General features: G+C 42.6%; 1 protein-coding gene across 1 annotated transcript in view; it reads left to right on the top strand.

Annotated features, from left to right (window-relative positions):
* The first annotated feature begins 5,153 nt into the window (after positions 1 to 5,153).
* Positions 5,154 to 20,158, top strand: part of vangl1 (VANGL planar cell polarity protein 1) — a 62,593-nt gene continuing 47,588 nt past the window's right edge. Inside the window, exons 1-2 of the mRNA XM_088914897.1 lie at positions 5,154 to 5,237; positions 19,867 to 20,131. Coding sequence (XP_088771023.1) covers positions 20,061 to 20,131 — 71 coding nt within the window. The 5' untranslated portion in view covers positions 5,154 to 5,237; positions 19,867 to 20,060. The remainder of the gene's footprint in view (positions 5,238 to 19,866; positions 20,132 to 20,158) is intronic.

Below are 20,158 nucleotides of genomic sequence, written 5' to 3'. Positions count from 1 at the left end.
TCTAGGCATGCAATATGGCTTATATTGGACAAGTGTTCCCACTCTGTCAGCAGTTCAGGTTCATGTGGGTGGTGCCCTGCACACTTTGGAATGAGAGCTGTAAATGAGTCTCACTGAATGGGCGAAAGAATCTGTCACACAAGAGCAAGGACATAGACCTTCCAATTCTGGCTGTGTCTCCCATGAGAGGTTTCCCTTCAACGCCCCAGTGTTACGCACCCCAGGTTCTGGCAGGACATAAACGTCAAGCTGAAAGGTATCTTAAAAACTGAATAGCGTGCATTTGTGGCACAATCCGCATCTCGATAACATTACAGCTCACCCCCTGAAGCCGTGTCACAGCCTCCATGAATTTGCTCTTCTAATCAGTAAGCTTGGAGTGTTCAACAAAAAAATGGTTTTATAAACAAGGGCCTATGCAAAAAAATCAAATTATTTGTGGCGACAGTATGTGTTTTTAAATTATTTATAGTCTACTATCTTATTATGAAGCAGTGGTCGGGGTTCTGAACTTATAACTGGAAGGCCGTGGGTTCAAATCCCAGGTGAGACAATGCATTGCTGTACCCCTGGGCAATGTAATGTACCTGACTGTTGCGGTAGAAAACACCACTGTATTAATGAGTGGAAATATAAGTCACTTTGGATAGACACATGAGGCAACTAAAATTGTAGTCTATCTTACATGGATAGAAATGTATTACAGGCATGAGATACTAAAGATGCAGGGAACAGCAGTTCTCCAGTTGCCTTCCTTAGATAATATTTACAAAGAGGATAAATTCCAAATGAGATTATTCAGTAGATAAGTGAAGAAAAGGGGTGGAATTCAAATATTCAAGCTCATTTCTTCCTGAAGTTTCAAACTAATTTGCCTTGTGTAGGAGCGACCTGCCAGTGGGTGGGATTAAGGAGCCTGGTGACAACCGAAGGTGCGTCTAAATTTGGGAAATTCTGCGCTTCAGAAGAGATCCTGCATGGCCCGGATAGGAGGAAGGAACTGATTTGGGGTTGCAGTACTGTCTTATAACAAGCTGCCAGTGTACATACTGATCATCCAAATCTGTGCAATCTGACAAGTATTTTTTCCCTCCACTCTTTGCTTTAGATTGTTCACTGGCTGCTCACATCCAGATTCAAGGTTCTATGTATCCCCCTCTACTACCCTATCCTTACCAGTGTTCTACAACCCTGTACTTACCCCTGCTCTTCCCAGTACCATCCTACACTTAGCCCTACCTAAGGTTACGTGTGCTCTATCGGCTCCACTACCCTGTTCTCTGCACCCCACCGCTCCCTCCACTACCCTGACCACTTCACCACTCTCCTCTCACACGTGCTGTAAAGAAAGCTGTTCTTTCATGACCCTATGCAGACGACACGATCCGGGGTAGAGTGAGGAAAACATGGGGGAAAAAGCATGCGGGAGTCAGGGATGAAAACAGGGGGCGTGTCCATGGTGCGCTGGTGTTTGGGGGAGGTGTGGCCAAGGCAAACAATCCAGAAATAAGTCCAAGGGGGAGTCCAAGAGGAGGCAAAAGTCCAAACCCGGGCGGTCCATCCAATACAAACGGGGTTAAAAACAGGAACCGGGTCGGGACTGGCACGGGAACAGGAACAGGAACAGGAACAGGAACAGGAACAGGAACTAAAAACTTGACGGGACCAGGCGCTTCCAGGTCCCGGACTCGCCAGGTACGGAAACCAATGCAGAGCCCGGAATGTGTAAGCGCCTGGCTTTTAAGGATAACTGAAAAGGGGGTTGGAACAGGGATCAGGTGCGGTGGATGAGTATAAAATAAGGAAGGGCTGGAGCGTCCTTAAGAGGAGGGGTTTAGGAACATGAACTCCACAACTCTCAACTGCCTCCACATGGTGTTTTTTTCTGCTGACAAAGCGGCCCTAGCTGCCTTTCATTCTCCTGGTACTCCTGCCCTGTGTCTGCTCATTCACCTCCTCTGTCCTAGGCAGTGGGGCCAGATTCCTGTAAGTGTCAGGACAGCAAAATCGGCACCAACTCTCACCAGCAACCAAAAACATCAACAGAAACAGCACGACACTCCAACACCAGCCCTAAAAGTCAAGTGGATCAGAGTAACATTTTATTGAATTCTTTATGATGTTGCATCGGAAACAGTCAAGCTTATTTTATTTTTATTTCTCATTTTAATACGATAATAATTTGTATTACGAATATTAATACAAGAAAGGAGAAGAATTTTACATTGTAAAGGTGACATAAAATTATTATCCTTCACACAAAGCAACCAAAGTGTCCCACACTTCAGTTGCACAAAAACAGAAACAACATCATGGTGTATTTCATGCATTAGCAGAAGTGCAGGAGAGAAACAGCAGATTTGCAAGGGGCTCAGTGACAGCAGAGACTGGATATTTAACAAAGAGGTGCTGAACCACAAGCAGGAAGAAACAAGGAGACAGAAAAGAATAAGATAGAGGGCGGACTGCAAATAACATGCAGGTTTGTCATGCTTCAATTAACATGTTTCTTGTGAGGCAAGTTTAAGAAACTTTCAAAAGTCCAAGAAATGTTTCTTGCTGCCCAGTTCATGAGTTCAGTCTCTCCTTAGAAAAATGCTGGCAGTGATTTAGGTTTTCGTCTTACAAAGGTTTAATGAAGATTTCCCAGAAGACATTCATCCTGGCAATTCTGACTGAATTATGTTTAGCATCGTTGCTGGTGCAAAAAAGTCATTTGGAGTAACTTCATAAAAATCTTCATTCCTAGTGCTGTGCACTGTTCCGCGGAGGGCCCTGTGGGTTTTATCTACTTTTTCAATCTTCACAAGGCTAAAAACGTTAAAGTCTGACACAGCGGCTTATTACTGTGTCTCATTCTCGGCAGTCATGACTTCTTCCCCTGATACACTCGGCAGCTGTGACTCGATTTCAGCATGAAATCAAACCTTCTTGCCTCTTCCCTGGCTTCTCTTTCCTTATCTCTTAAACTACTGGTAACTGGGAAACTTTCCAGCAGCTACGAGATACTTGGCATCCTTGAGCCACTTCAGTTCTCAGTCTTTGAGGTTTTTGTGCTAAATCAGTCACGTGCAAGGCCTTGTGTGGATGCTTTTCTTTCATGATTCTACTTTTTGTCTTGCGGTCTACAGCTTTGCTCTCATTGAAGAGTCGTTCATTTCTCACGACACCAAAAGGCTCCAATCATTTTATGCGATTTGTTTGTATTCCTGTTTGGTTTTCATAGTCGTGATCGTTCATTAATGGGAAACCACAAAATCTCTTTTTGGCTGAATACTTGGTTTGAATTTAATGCACATGACTAATTTACGCTGTGTGCTCTTTTCTAGCTGGTGTGTTCTTATTCCTTTCATGATAGATTGTGTGCTTCAATGAATGTAACAATATACTTAGTTCTGCTATGGTAAAATCAGATTATGAAGTGGTGAAGTTTAAAGTATGGACAATATCAAAACTATCTTGGAAGTATACTCTATATCATTGTTTATAATTTGTATAATACACAAATGTAATTTCTGAGACATGTATAAGCAACTGCTGCTGGGAAAGTGATAATAAATTAGTTTTAGAGTGGCTTGCAATTTTAATTACATGGCACACAAATTAAGCCTTTCTCTGTTTTATATCACTGTACTGCTAACAAACACAGATAATATAATCTGAGCAGACACTGTTATTAAAAAAAACTACTGGAGAACTTTGAGTACTTACATTATCAAAATGAAAGATCCAGTTAAGTCTGAGGCCTGTGTAAAATATGACCCATCACAGGCAGCCTCATCTATCAAAAACTGCCTGAAAAAGGTAAAATGTTTCCTATAAAGCAGGAACCGTATTGGACAGATTGAAAGACCTGCATGCTTTATTCACTCTGTCAGTTTGCTAAGCGAGTAGTCTGTCACCCAGCCCTTTTCTTTGTAATTCTTTGGCTATCAGTTTTATTGGAGAGATGGACTCCTTCTAGATAAGAGCTGTTTTCAGCCAAGGTCAATGAAAGGCCGGTCTATTCATCACAATTTAATAATGTTGCTGGAAACAACTGGGGCAGTTTATAACCAACTGAAGAAGATTATGTATATAAATGACATATAAAACAAATACTTTTCCTCTATCACATCACCTTGAAATGTAATTACCATGCAACATTTATATTGTATGAGCCCCCCTCCTGACAGGAATGTTCTCGGTTTGCATTCCACACTAGTGCTGATGGCCCTTCAAAGTGCTGGCATATCGCTCTGCTGCTCAGAGGAAATTGCTGCTGAACTTGATGGCATTGGTGCTTCAAAACTACAGACAGGCTACAACTACTGATGTCTTAAAGAGATGAGGCTTATTTACCCAAAATGGAAACTCTTCAGTTGAAAATCATACTTTACTAGATTTAAAACCTTATTGGGACCCCTGAGTGCCAATGACTGGGGTGACTGTCTCTTTGACACTGACTGGCGTCAATTCTAGGACGAATCAGCAAGTCGCCATAACATCACATACATACGTTTAATACTTCACATGACATTTATATTTGTAAGCTAAAGTAATTGCATGACTGACATGAAGTGTGACGATATCTTTTTTCCTACGGCTTATCAGATTTAAAAAATATATATGTTTTCAATTGTATTTCAGATTTTCAAAAGTATTGAAGGGTTTTAACATATTATCACATTTTGTATTATAAAGACAATAAGAGTAAAATATGTATTGTCGTGAGGTGCAATGCATTTGACTTTCGTAGTAGCAGTATTTTGTGAAGTAGTAGAAGCACTAATTGCTTCTGTGTCGTGTTTTTCATCCCAGTAGCATCATCCCAAGTGTATCTCATCCACCACAGAAGCGCATCTCCTCCTCACCTTGATGGTTTTGTAAGTGGTTAATCTGTCTCGTCTAAATCGCCAGCATGCTTCTATCTACTACTATTTCCGTAATTTAACAGATTTTAACTGTGTGGATTGAGAAGTATCGGATCAGAAGAATGATAGCTATTTAGATAAAACGTGTAAAAGTTGGTAGCATGTGAATGTGTGGAGCGATTAAAGAAGTGTGCGCAACCTGTCTCCCCCTAGCGCCCAGACGGCACACTGCAGCGCTTTTCCCTTGCAGTGCTGCCCCCTACTATTCCCGGCGAAAACCCATCGCCTCGGTTTCTATCCGGGTTAGTCTGTGTCCTGTACGCTCAGCTGCTTTATAGATTTTACAACGGGTACAACCGTGGGAATGATATCCTTTTAACCAAGGTGAGTTTCTTCTTGTTGTCATTAACTCGACTGCTCACAGGTGCATTTGTGGGGAGCAGTCCGGAAAGTGAAGGGGGGGTATTTCCACTCCTGCGGTCCAGCGTGAGGTACAGAGTAAAGTTGCATAGCTCTGTTTGATTTTTTCTCTCCCACCAAGATGGGCTAGTCCGTTGGGTTTCTACTGGTTTCGCTATAACAGGAAAAACCTTACTCGTGTAAGGTGGTGATAGTGTGCAGCCTAATATATTTTCTCCCTGTGTTCGTGGGTCTGAAAGTCTTCACGGCACGACCGTACAGCAGTGCCGTACGTTAGTGTAGGGACATCCATAGTGTAAGGTCCATTATTATTAAAAAGGGGAGCAACATTTTCTCTCCGTGTTGGATACCTTAATTGTTCCTGGCTCTGTTGTTCTCCTGCCGTCTTGCTGTTGAGTGTAGATTTTAGCGACATATACGTCCTCGGGTTGTGGCAGCAGGTTACGGCATGCATTGCTCTAGTCCAGCATTGCCCAGCCTGCGAAAACGTTTCCAGTCAGACGCACCAGATACCAGCGTGCGGGCGAGTCCAGTGCGATACCGACAGGTCGGCTGTTGTCGACAGTTTCGTTTTAAGTCCTTTTTCGGTTCGCACTGGCTCTTTCCCCTGTCGCCCGGACCTACAGAGGCTGGCTTCCCAGCCCAGGCCCGGCAGAGCCAGGGAGTTTCCTGTTCGACTGCGCCATTTGGGATGTGGTACAGGTAGGAAATCATAAAAAAATAAATAAATATCTGTGATTGGACAGTGAGCTGAAGGCAATCCAGATATTCTTGTGAAGCTTCCTAAATTCTGGATCTTAACTTTTATCCCTCGGTGTAGAAAATTCCAGTTTATTTTTAAACTAAGGACGGAACAAAAAGTTTCAATTATTTTTTATTACATTAACTTACCGCGAAACTTTCCAGCCCACTTTTTTTATAACACCGAACGCCTGAAGCGTGTCCTTAGCTATATAATAGTGCGTTACTGTTGAATAAGTTTTCATTGAACAGTTACGGCTCGGGCGGAAGTGCCGTGATATCACCGGGCGTCAGTCTCCCAAGTCTTATTCCCGAGTGTCCCGGTGTGGGATTTGAACATTACGGAGTACGAGGGGTTCGGGCTGTGCGAGTCTTCTGAGTGCCGTCAGTCCCGGGGAGCCGGGCACACTACGCTCCCTCTCTCGCTTTGTCCCTGCGCACCGCAGGGCTGGTGGCGATTTCCAAAACGCATCGGACTGAACACGCTGGGCAGCGGCCCCAGTGTGGACAACTCGCAAGTAGTAAGACAGCTGGAGATCCGTTTCTTTCTCTCCTCCGTTCTGTCAGTTGAATGAGATGGGAGTGTTTTTGCCCATTCCGACTAAAGCGTTTAGGGATGAAAGTCACTTCATGGGTTATTGATTATTGCTGTCATTACTTCTGTGTGCTCTGTATACGTAGTTATGTTGGTTTTCTTTTTTAGCAGAATTGAAGCAAGGGAACTGTACGGTGTTTCAGTTGAGGCGATTGTATTTGCAAGTTGAGTTTTGAATATTTAAATGTGTTTTTGGTACGTTGCAATTATCATTCACTCGTATTCGACTCAGGTTCGTCTCCAGCAGAGCGGTTTTAACTGATGCTGACCCTGTTTTACACTTCTACTCACTGCTGTTATAGAGCAGGACTTCTGCATCTGATTAAGGTCAATACCAATGAACTGACTCCTGGATGGATCCTTAAATGTTTAACGAGGTGCAGAAAATCGCTTTAATAATTAATGACTGGCTGCAGAAAGACTTGAAAGAGGTGCAGTGGGGGTGCGAGTCTGACTCCCCTAGTCTGAAATACCCCGTCGAAGATTTCTGAACATTGAACACTCCTGGACTCTAGTGCACCCTGGTCCAGGGGATCCCCAGTCCATTAATACAGGACTCCTGTTTCCAAAGAGTAGCACCTCCTGTACAGTACATTAATATATTCACTAGGCAAGTGGTCTGTTTGGTTACCAGGACTCTATTTTGGGATCTGAAGGATGCTCAGATTTGGATCCCAGATTATCTCGGATTGATGTAATTTCACGAGACCTCTCCTGAATTAGTCACAGGGAATTTGTCCCTGATCTGGAACTGTTGCTTCAGTGCTGACATCTACATTTGTTAGACAGGGGCTCTTCCAGACCAGGGTTGGACACCCCTGCTCTACTGCTGTATTTGCAGAATTGTCTTCATGGCGAGTGTATTTACTCCTGGAACAGTGAATTAATAGGGATTTGCAAATCATAAAGTTTGATTTTTTCCCCTATATATATATGTGAATGATTGTGCTTTTTCAGCCCCAGTTTTCAAGCGGTGTTACAATAAAGAGAATGCTGTTGCACCAAGAGTCCACTGTAAAGCTAATTTCACACATTAATTACACACCATAAAGGCAACATTTGCAAATCTGTTTAAAAATAATTAAGGCACAGAGTTGGTTCCAGGACCTGGGATGCGCAAAAGCTTTTAAACACCAGTCTCTGGACTTCTGCCTTGCACGTACCTAATAATTGTGCCTCCGATATATTGTATCATGAACATCTGCAGGTACTCTGAGGTCCTTGCTACCTCTGCCTGTGAATCTTTGCTTTTGGAAATCCTGTCGGGCTCAGAAAGAATAAAGCACAGCCGACGCGTCACTCTGCAAGGTCTGGATCTGACTGTCACTCCAGCTCACAGGCAGCAGCTGGAATGCTGAAGTTCACAAGGCCTTTTGGGCACCTTTTGGCCTTAATTGCCATGTTGAAATGAACTCATAAACCTGTCATTTTTAAACCCCAGTTTGACGAGCTTTAGTGATATTAAGCAACTGAGCTCTGAAGTGTTGAGGTTTGCAAAGCAAATTTATTGTTGACCCAAAAAACACTGTTAAATGCAAAACAGGCTTCTATAAGGGGGATACAGTAGAGGGGAAGGCTATGTGGACGGAGGGGGTTCTATTAACTTTGTGTTTTATTTTATTACATTTAAAAGAAAAAAAAAGTAGTTTGTGGTAATTCTACCAGTTTGCTGTCAGGACACAGTTTGAAACTGATTTGGAAAGAGATTAGAGAAACACAACTCTTTAAAAGCACCACTGAGTTTGCACTGTGTCACAGTGACTCTCAGTAGGTCTTTATTTCTCCCCTTTGCCGAAGCAGAGTGCAAAAATGTTTTTGTAACAGCACTCACACGCTGTCATGGAACGAGACATTCATTTGCACGAAAACATTGTCTGCATCCTGTCCTAATAAATAATTCAACACTGTCATTTCTTTTCCTCTTATCTTGATCAGGCAGCTCGGTTTACCATATTAGAAACTGCGATATCGTAGGTAATATCCTCCTGGGGGTTGTAACATTTTCCCTCTTTCCTAAGTGCTCAGTAGTGTTTTCTCACATCTCGCAGTGGAGTGAAGCAGGTGTGGAATACGTGAAAAGTGTTCCTGCTCACTTCTTGAGCACGTCCAAGCCTTTGGAGGCAGCAGTGTGAGTCTGTTCCCTGAATAATTCTGAATAAATCCACCAAACAACAAAACAAAGTTTAATCACATCCCTGATTCCAAGTCTTTTCCACATGGGCTTTGCACGGGGTTTCTGTTTATCCCCTTTTTTGGGGGGGGTAATAACTATTTGAGGGATGCAGACTTGAGCACAAGTTAGTTTGAAAAGGTCTTTGTAATTAGAAGAATGCAAACCAATCAGAACCTTCAGTGGCATAATTTCACATAATCTAAAATTCTTCTTCTGAGCTTTACAACAGCTGGCCCCTGAAGCCCCAGTCAGAGACCCGTTTCTTGTGAACAGTAGGCCACTGCATAGCCCAGCTGCTGGGAAATTTTTCTGTTTCACGGACGCTGTCAGGCACAGATTCTTCAATTACCTCCGCATGCATGCCAAAACCCCTGTCCGTCTCTTGAGATCCTTCTCTAAGTACGTGACAAAACATCGTGCTTTTTAATACTCAAGCTGGCTGGATCATCGGTGTGCCAGTGGAATTCCTGCCTCTCGTGATGTGAAACTTTATATGGTGCTGACTTTGCAGAAAATTTACCAAACCTGGACAAAACTGAATTTTCTGAACACAAAAAAAGTTTTTGTCCTTGGAGATGGTTTAGTTATGGCTCTATTTTATTTTGCACTGCTATTATTTCCTTAACGGTTTTTGGAGATGCTTGTTGAGCTTTGTCTGTGATCAAAAGCTGCTGGTTTTGAATTTTATCCCTACATTGCATGTGTCTGCTTTTGTCGCAGTGGGAATAACTGCATGGGTGATGCGGTGATTTAGCCAGCTGAATGTCAAGCTTGGTCAAAATCAAGAAAGACAGACGCAGAAAGGAATCTATATGCCCCACTTATCAAGAGAGCAATGCCTTCTTGTCATTGGTATGTTGGAGCAACATGTCAACAGCAGTGGAGCCAGAGGTTTGTGTCGACCTCTCTGATGGACATCAGCGAGTGGGCTGCAGGCTTGCAGAATGATACGCTAATTATCGGGGACCAACTGATGTGGAGGTCTGAAGGTGATGGTCTGGCAAGAGTATCTAGTTGCTACAGAGCTGCAGTTGTAGTGATTGATGGCAGCCTGACTGCACAGCACTACATTGATCATGTCCTGGGATCTCACCTGCTGCTCTTCTTGTGGACAAACTCCTGATGCGGCAGCAGTCTAGCAGGAAAATGCATGTCTTCTTTCCACTCGTGTGACAACACCAAGATGAAAAAGTGCTAGAAAAGCACTGAGCATGTGTATGAGTGGGAACAACATGTGTCCACTGGGGCTCAGAGACCAGGGAACAGGCACGTACTTGTCCAGGCTGACCAAGAGTAATAAGACAGAATCCCACAAGATAGCATCGGTATCCTGGTACAAAGCATTCCTCACAGATGTACTACTTGTTTTGCTTCCAGCGGTGACCACATGTGACTTTTCACTCTAATTGGCTTGCTAATAACAAATGGTAATGAGCGTAATGAGTGCATGCCTGTTCAATAAAATGTCGGTGCTTTTGCTGGAGAAAAGATTATGTTCCTGATAAAGCTTGTAAATTTATCTTTTGTAAATTTGTAAGTTTTTCTTATACAAGTTGAAAACACTAGTAGACTGTTGGTACAGGTATTGTTAACTCCTGATTGTGTCCAACATGCCTGAGACATTGGCATTTTGCAGAGAGTGTCGCCAACACCACCACGTTCTGTAGTGCATAAAAGTAACCTTTAAAACACTGAGAGATTTAGCAGATTTTGTGCTGCTCTGTTTGAAAGGCTTCTATGTTTTAAAAACGGAGAAGCACAGGTTAAAAATATGGCGTTGTTTTCCAAGGTCAGACGTTTGGTGTTGAACGAGTATGTTTCAGAATTTTTTGGAGATGCTGAAAAAGCTTTCGTAACAGAGAAAGGCACAGATTTATTTCTTTATTTTATTTTAGTAAATGTAGTACTAAATAACATGTTTACATTTTTAACTGTTTTAAAAGTTAAGGCTGCAAAGGAACAAGTAATAGGTTTATTCCATGCTGAAAAGAGAAGAAAGAAAACACAACGTTTCAGCCGTGGAGCCTTCTTCAGGTGTGAGCACACAAATTCACAAATTGAAACCTAATTAAACCTCTTAATTAAGTCTGTGAAGCCCAGTGGCTCAAACCCACAGGCATCTTGGTAGTGAACTAATTTTAGGCTGCACTGATCGACAGATTTGTTCAAAAGAAGCCAAAACCTGTTGCTAGTTGTGGAGTTGTAGGAGTACTTACTTCTTAAGATAATTAGCATTAATTGCTATCCTTCATGCCAGATGAAAGGGGATTGAGCAGTTGTGTGATGACCTCCTGAGGTATTGTTTTTGGGTGGTCCCTCTGAGACAGAGATTACACTGCTAACAAAGGTTATCTGGACTGAGGGAGAATGACTCATCTACCCACTCTAACAGAAGAGACTGCCGTGTTTGACAAACTGGTTAAAATAAATAATGGGTATAGCAGAGCCAGGCTCAGCTTGGTTACCCATTGACAGCTAAGCTAAGAGCTTAAACCCTTCTTTCTGCCTGGCATGAACCTGCCTAAATTTTTAGAAGATTTCCTCCCTTGAGTCTCAAATGAGTTGAAAATAGAGAAGCTCTGGAGAGAGATGGGATGAGGAGAATTTCTAGATTTTTCCTAGAGGGGTACCACTTTTTTGCCAGATTTTAAAACAACAGATTTTAAGTGTGAGTACAGCCTTATGTTTAGTTTAAACAAGGGTCTTCCACAAAATAGTTTGTCAGAATGGGAATTGAAGACCCTCTGCCAAATGCATCAGATCTCATGGCCAGCGCAGGCCCAGGCCCAGACAAGAGGCTCATTAACGGAGTAGTTGCTCTGAATGCTGCAGGGGCTGGGATTGATCATCCTGTCATTCCTGCTGCATTGCCTCAGTTTTCCGAGATGGCCAGGAAGCAGAAGCACACTCTTTCTGGCTCGGGCAGTGGAAAATGAACTGTGAAATGGTGAACACCCATTGGTGCTTTTATGGCCGTGCCCAGCTGTGAGAGAAGGGCATATCAAATAGGTCTGCTCTCCTGGGCATCAGCTAATCTGAAGGAATTTGCCCAGCACTCTTGCCATCACCCTTAACAGTTCATGCCTTCCCAACATTACCAGTGCCAGCCCTGTCCCTGAATCGGACCCTCCGCCAGCAGAGTCGTGTGATGCCCTGGGAAGAGTTTCTGCTGGCTGCGTTATTATTTTGTCATGCTCTCGCGTCTTATTTGCAAATCACGTCTCCGGTTTTAACAAGGGGCATTTCCTTCTTTCCAGTGCTCTGAGGCTCCTTCCACGGTTTCAGTACCCTCTCACCACCAGTTTTATAGGGCACTTAATTGGATAATTTTGTCCTTTTTTGAAAGAATTTTACTTGGTTTTTTTTCTAGGTTATACTATATCTGTATCTGCTCTGTTTCCAGTACGTTTGTGCTGACTTAAGCAGCTTAAAATAGACATAAAATATCACAGGTCTACCTTTTTTCATATCCCATGCTAATTTTAACTGCGGCTAGAAAGCCCTGATTAATATTAGATGGGATACTTAAATAAAATTATTGAAGGTGGAGAAAGCTCGTTAGAAGGAAAGTTGAGCCCAGTGCTGGCGTTTGTTGCCAGGCGTGTGCTTCAAGTTGCTTTGCATAACTTGTTAGAGCTTCTTACTTTATTCCAGCAGACTTCTCTGGTGTTCTGTGTCTGGGCCACAGAGCACTTCTCAATGACATGCCATGAATTTAAAGCAAAGTGCATTTCAATTTGTTTCTAACTGGGTGAAGTGCAGGTTATTACAGTGGGTTGGTTGATACTTCATCGACAAAACCTAAAAGAAGTGACACAGCAGATAATTCGTCCACGAGGTGATTCCTCATTGCATATCCAATTGCATGGGGTACCCTTCCTGAATGCCCAAGAACCATTCTGGGAAGTTGACAAAAATGATAGTCCATGCATTCCATGATATGTAACATCACTATTCCAGAAAGAGACTTAGAGCTTAGAATGATCCTCAAACAGTGTTTTCTGCTTAGACAGAAATTAAATTAAACAGCTTCTCTTTGAAGGAAACTTTGTTAAAGACTAAATTCTTACGTTTCCCTAAATTCCTTAGGGAAACGTATTGCTGCTTCAGTAGATATACTGCAGAGATTTCACTTTTCCCATTAATAATTCCTTACCTTTCACTTTTTGAAGTTTAATGCTTTGGCGGGGGGGGGGGGGGATGAGTCCTTAATCTTGGTTAATTAAGCTTTAAAAGAGTATTTTAAAATTATGATTTGGATAATTGGATAATATTAGAAGCAAACGTGACTAAGGTAATTGCAGATGAGGTAGGTCAGTCTGAATCCGCAAGCTTGTGAATAAGGTTTCCATGTCTTCCTTGTTGAAACTAGGAACTTCAATAACAGCAACAGAAGGATTGGTTGCTAAGAAACTACAGCGTTTTTGCAGTGTGTACACTTTTCAAGTTTAGTCGTTGTCCCTTTCAGTCTGGATATTTTCTATTGCAGAAACCTGCTGGTGGTTACAAGTGAAACATTATTCATGTTTTTTTTTACAAAGCAGATTTTTATTTTGCATATTTAACAGTTAGGGAGTAGTGTTTCACAGGGGCCCTGTCCCTGTTACTCTTGGGTCTTGCTTTCTGCTCATTCACGCAGTATATATAAGGGAGTATTGGGAATTCAAAGATGAAATGGGTTTAGAAAGATGTAGGCCTGAATATTTTGTTTGGGTGATTCTCTCAACAAGGCCTTGCTGCTGGCTAAGGAGATTTGTATATGCATTCACATTGAGTAGCATATATCCTGTTTCAGCGGTTACCTTGGCAACGCATGCATGTAAAACCCAGAGATAAAACTCCCACTATGCCTACTATACTAGAAATGTAATGGGAAACTTTCAGATCAGGCTTTAGGCCTAACCAAATGCATCTTCCAGGACTGTACACTGAGCTGTTATAAGATGCTTCTCTTTTGTGTTTGAATTGAGTGTTATTCTTACTTTAGAAGACTCAGCCGGGCTGTGTTTTGAAAAGAAAAGTGGATCGGTTTGGCTTGTGAGCCTCCAGTGGTTTTCTGTGGTTGAGGAACTGAGGTTCTTGTCTGAAGACAAACGACCCACTGCAGAAATGAGCTTTCCTCATACAAACCAGAGGTGTAGTTGAGAGAAGGGAGGATCACAAGGCTGTCCGAAGAATTTCAACCCCTCACTCCCAAACCTTTTTGGAAAATGCAGTGATGGTTTTTTGTGGAGGTGGGCAGTAAGGACTAAAACTAACCCCCCCCACACACACACACACCTTCAGCAAGTGTACTACAGCAAATAGGCACCCAGTGGGGTGAGGGGGCTGTTGGCACTTGGACTATAATGGTAATAGACAGATCTCTTCCTCCTCGCTTGTTTTAGCTATTACAGCAATCTGGTGTACATTAAAAAAGTAATCGTCCACCTGTGTGCTGGTGCCATTGTTAGGGGCACGTCTCTGCATGCCCCTAGTGAAAGGGCTTCAGACACCATTCCTGTAGCTGCAGTGCTCAGGTGCCTTGCTCTGACTCTGAAAGCACTCGCAATCTGTGAGGGTTTGTGGGTTTCTTTTCTTTCCTTTCTCTTTCAGATGTGTTTGATCAACCCTTATCTGTAGTGATTTAAAACTTAAATGATTGTATTATATACAGTTTTGATGATCACACTGCAGAAAGTATGTTGCTGCTCCTTTATCAGTCCAGAAAAGAGCAGCTAGATACATTTCTGGACTCAAGGGCTTGTCCTACACTGACAGGCTGAAGGAACCAAACCTTTTCAGACTTGAGAAGAGTGTGAGGAAGCCTGATCCAAGAATTCAGAGCTCTCCGTAGGCTTGACGGAGTTAATCCAGAGGACTCCTTTAGGATCAACAGAGAAGCATGATTGAGAGGAACAAATGGAAGCTGTGTGGAAGTACATTTAAAACCAAGAACAGGAGGCACTTCTGTACACAGAGAGTTGTGGAAGGATGTAATAGGTTACCCAGCCATACTGTTGAAGCCGGTAATCTAGACTTTTTCAAGAAGCAGCTAGATGAGATCCTTGCATCAATTAACTGCCAGATACCAAACGGGTTTTGTGAGCTGACTGGGTTTGTCTCGATTCTAACCATTCTCATGCATCTCCTCAGTGCCTTATCAGCAGTGTAGTTGTTCATTTCACAGTCACCTTGAAGTGCCTTAGGGCAGTTTAAAAGAAACGGGGAAGTATCATTTTGGCATAACATTGTTTTAGCAGGACCTAAGTCTCACTTTAGATCTAGTCGGTGAAAAGCCTTTTTTCCCTGGAGCTTTCAGTGGAAGTATGCTGAGCTTCAGGACATCTAAATATAACTGCTTCTGTTGGAAGCCTGCACACCATTTTCAATTGAATTTCAACCTGGAGAAGTTGTCCCGGTGTCTGGATTAAAACTGATACCAACAGGCAACAGCAAACCTTCCTTCATCAATACAGTTGACAACTAGATAAAGACAAAATGATTTTCCCCGAATGTCTTATATTTGTTGAAAAGTATTATGAATATTATTTTCATGATCCATATGAGTGACTCTTGTTACCCAGAAATCTGCACAGAATGAACAAGCAAATGGCTAAAAGATCTAACTACATGTTTGTGTTAAAGGGGTGCAGTTTAATTAAAAGGGAGAGTGAAGACAAGGTGTTAAATGATCCAGTCACTGGTCTCGGAAAGTGGAAACATAGGCTGAAGTCTTTCAGAGCAGCAGTACTTGCCCTTCAAGCTGTGGCAGTTCAAGAGAGATCTTGATCTTACTGCTTCTTTCTTGTTGGTCCAACCTCAACTTCACACACTGTTTGGAGCTTGGGCTGAAACTGTGAAGGGTCTACTCTATTAACAGTGGTTAGCTTCAATGAGAGCACACAGAAATTCTCCACTATAACTGGGCTCCTCAGTCTTCTATTTCAAGTGATTTGTGCGACAAAATTGTTTTTTCACATTAACCAGAAGTCATTAATTTGACGCTTGTGGTAGCACAGGTGCACACGGTGGTCACAGATTGAACAGAGCTGTAATCTCCTAGCAGGTTCTGTGGAATCTGTGACTGTGGTTTAACACATTTGCAGGAACAAGACACAGGCATTTGCGGCACTTTCCAGATGACTTATATCGCTGAAGGATCGCTTGCTTGTTCCGCTGGCTTATCCAGCTCTTTTTATGTGAAGTTTCAGTTGTCCTTGGGCACACATCCCGCACAATGTGATGAAACCACAGCCTTTTCCAAAGGGAAGGGTGCATTTCTGCTGGCATTTCGCTGCCAGATAAAGGTTACCACTGAGCAGAGGCCATATCATGTAGGTGCTTGACAAACTAATAATCCCTGACTACCATGTCAGCTTCAGTTGCGCTCAAAGTTCCCTGTCTGTGTGAGGAGAATGAAAATTTCAGATGATAACTACGCCTTGCTTTTCACCTCCACTCCCGATTTCGCTGTATAGGACTGCATGAGAAGTAGTTAACCCTCATGAGCTGAATAGCAGCTGATGCAATCCTGGTCTGTTCCCGTTCTGTGAATCTGCAGCAGGCTTGCCAGACATAGATGCTCCTCTTCTGTTAGCAGCAGTTCTGTGCCTGTTTTCCTCTCCTTATATTTAGGTCTTTATTAAAAGAGTCCCATTAAGATTGGCATCTGGTAACAGGTCTCTGCTTAATTCCTTGTTTGCTCTTCCTGCCGAAAGAAGGAAGGGGTGTTACAATTTAGCATGGGGAGTTTACTTTGCTTCTTGCTCTATCTAGAGACACTAGTATAAAACTGGGACACAGTGGGCACTCGGCAGTTGTGTCTGAAGTTACAGGGCACAGCTTCAGCTCCGGCTGCAGTCTTCAGACTTGCGTGGTTTTTCAGTCCCATTAGAAATTGGTCATCCCATTTGTCCTCTCTGAAGTATGTTACAATGTTTGAAGGTCATGGTAGAAGTGTAATTCAGGAATGCTGCCCATTTTGTGTATACACTGCAGATATTGTTGCTATAAAACAGCAACAAACACTCTTGAATTCTGAGGTTCAAAAATCCAGTTTGAGGAACTTTAATCTAAGCAACATTTAAGCATCTGTTGCTCTCTGCACATTGTTTTTGTTAGATTCTTTTTTTCAGAAGTGATTGAAATGATTAAAAGTGCATTTCCTTAAGCCTATATTAATATTTAAGGTAGAACACAATGCAGAAAGAATAGTAGTTTTAATCTTTTACTATTAACAATTCTGTGTCATTTTATAAAAGTTGTGGTTCAGTTTATTTTGTTTAATGTCATTCTGTGGGTCACACCTCAAGACAAGAAAATGGACCTGTTTTCATATAAAGCAAAATGTGCTGAGAGAGGAATGCACGCAAGAGCAAAACACAAGTGCATAAAATCAGAAGCAGAAAAGAAGGATTTGAGCCACTGGATTAACATAATTCTGCTCAGGCTTCTGTCATCTTTTAATTCCAGTGGCTGGAATTATTATTAAACAGCATTATGATATTTGCATAATCTCTTAATGTTGTAAAAGCGGGAGACTCATTGATGTCCTTGTACACTGAACAGTGCAGTGACTGCACACAAGATCTAGCTTGAATACCTGCAACAAAAAATAGGTTGCATTTTTGGGACACCTTGGTAAAGTGTTTTGATTACTTTTTCAGCAAATAATGATAGTGGTGCCAAGCAATCATTGCTTAGCACCTGACATTTCTTTTAATCAACTAATTATTTTTGAAGCTTTTACAGAATATTGCATCGAACAAATACAGAACAAAATGATATGAAAACTCAGAAAATCAGGTTTTGTATATTAAGAAAATGCCTCTTTCCGGGCTGACAGAGCTAAACTTCACTGTGCTAGAGCAAAAACTATGTCTTCTAGTAATCCCAGTTTCTATACTGTAAATTAGTGTATCCTTGTGTAAATTGGAGGGGTCTCTGTTCCCATCCAGCTCCATAAGATAGACTTTTTGGCTGCAGTATCTCCTACTAAGAAAGGATGTTATATGTGATAGGATTGACCGAAGTCTAGGGATCGTTACACAGCAGCACCAGTCTGTGGCTCATTGGTATGGTCACATACATGGGTCACAGGCTGATGCAGTAATACACTGCTTCTATCAGAGCTCTTCAGCCTGCAGCCCTTCCAGTCCATTACATTGCAGTATTATGCTACAACCAGCTTTTCCATTCTTTAACTCGGATTAAGCATGATGATAGTAACGAGTCGCTGGTTACTGAATGTCCAAGTATAGCAGTGCAGTGGATGAGAAGGGCCGCAGATCGAGTAACCGTGGCGTGAACCTGAAAGAACATTCCCATACACAGTATGCCCAATTAGCACATGTTAATCGGTGCTGATCACACTCTGAGCCCATCTGGGACAGAGACGGTCAGAAACCATCCCACCAGAAACCATCTAGTCACAGTCTGTATCCAAGTGGCGTGAGTATGTTTCCGTTTAGCTGGAAAATCATTTGCAGACACACAATCACAATTTAATAATACAAGCAGTCGATTGCTAGTGCATTCTAGTGCCCTTTTTCAGGATGCATTAAAGCCGATTTGTGATCTCTGTGAAAAGAACAAAATTTAAAATGGGATTTTTAGGTGTTTTTAGCTTCGTTTTTACGACAGTTATAGGTATTAGCCATCTCCTCTTGATCTCCTCTTTTTCGAGATCTGTTCAAATGAGAAGCGAAATCAATCAAAGAGCATTTAGTTAGCTCCCACAGAGAACGAGGGTTCATTTCACGTGTGCTGTTTGTCTCCAAGGAGTCTTCTAAGCTCTCGGTCTTATATTTTAGGGCCTTCCCATTTTTGAGGAGAAAAGGCTTTAATTCCATTCAGCATTTAGGAAAAGTAATTTCTTTGACTAAGTTGAAGGCATTTAATTCTGTGAAAGAATTTGACTGAAGTGCTTTAAATCCGGGAATTTCGTGCATTCAAGGCTAGGCTAAATACAGTAATGCAGTCTGTCGTCTTCAGGAATGAAAGTGTATCTCTATTATTCTTTCCCTCTCATCCTGCCAAGACCCATCTTAATTTCATAGACTGTTCCGAGATCATGGGCATCCCTCTCAGCCAGCCAGAGTTGAGGAATGCGTCTTGTTTTGGCTCAGGTATCTGGAGATGAACAGAAGCCTACAGATGGGAAAGGACGCCCCTGTAAGAGGTGTCCCTGACAGTGTACCTTGTTATCTGCACTTTGAGGCCTTTTTGGTGCCTACGAGTCTGTATTACACATCTGCTGTCGATCGCGCTGTTGCTACCTCGCTGTGCCCTCGATCTCGGCTTGCCTGTGTTGAGCCACTACTTTCAGGTCCAGTCAGCTATTATCATGCAGTCGCGGCGCTCGGGAAACTTTGAAGGATTCTAGCTTCAAGGCGAAACAGCAGCTCGAGACAACAGAGGTTGCATGGAAGGTGCCGCATTCACTTGCACAGAAGGTTCAAAAGCTGATGCTTCCCGGGGGGTTTGGATCCTGCTGTGAATGAGAAAGCACAGTCATGCTGTTTTTCTTCATGCAAAACATGTCACTACACTTCCCGAGCGCTGGTTCTTTATCAGCTCTTACCGACTGAGCTAAAGACAAAGGATAATGTCATTGTTGCCTTCCTCATAGTGCCTGCTGAGAAAGTTCCCTGCGTCTGTTATTTTGGTGGCTATTCAGCGTCAATCAAGCATTCTCCCAGTGGTCTGAAGGACCTCAGCTTGCAGTGAAAGGAATGACAATGGAAAGGAAACGAACCTGAAAATGAGCTCTTAATTTCTTTACTTAGCCTAAATCTGATTTATTTGGTGACGTCACGTGAAACATGACTTTCAGTGTTATGGATTAAGTTGCTCAATGTTGTGATCTCGCATTTCATGGGAGAAATGGAGCTGGCTCTGACCATGTCAGGAATTCTTTTGAAGTTAACTTCTAAAATCCTCATCAGTAGGATTAATAAGAGGGAATAGCCTGTTAACTGAAAGAAAATAAATAGATTTTGTATGTTGCTTTTCGATTGGTTAAAATGTTTTGATGTTTTTTTTGAAGGCACTGGGCCGTGTTGTGGTGTATCCCTGTTCTAAAGTATTGCATCTTTCCACAGGTTGATGTTTAATTTTAAGGAGCCCCCAGGCTGTTTTCAAGATAGACCCCCGACAGTACGCAGCCTCGAACCTTCTGACTGAGCGCGACTGTGTGGACAAGATCGCTCACAAGCTCCCGCTGTGTCTGCCCAGCGCCAAGATCAGCAACCTGCAGAAGTCCCTCAGCCAGTCTGTGGGGCAGGATTCTGTCGCCATGGATACCGAGTCCACCTACTCTGGGTATTCCTACTACTCGGGCCGATCCAGGGGCTCCCACCGACACGGGTAAGGAGTCTTCTGCCCCACGGCTTC

The sequence above is a fragment of the Atractosteus spatula genome, chromosome 4, assembly GCF_055471065.1.
Source record: "Atractosteus spatula isolate fAtrSpa1 chromosome 4, fAtrSpa1.hap1, whole genome shotgun sequence".
NCBI classification, from domain to species: domain Eukaryota; kingdom Metazoa; phylum Chordata; class Actinopteri; order Semionotiformes; family Lepisosteidae; genus Atractosteus; species Atractosteus spatula.
This window is presented reverse-complemented; position numbering and strand designations above follow the sequence as displayed.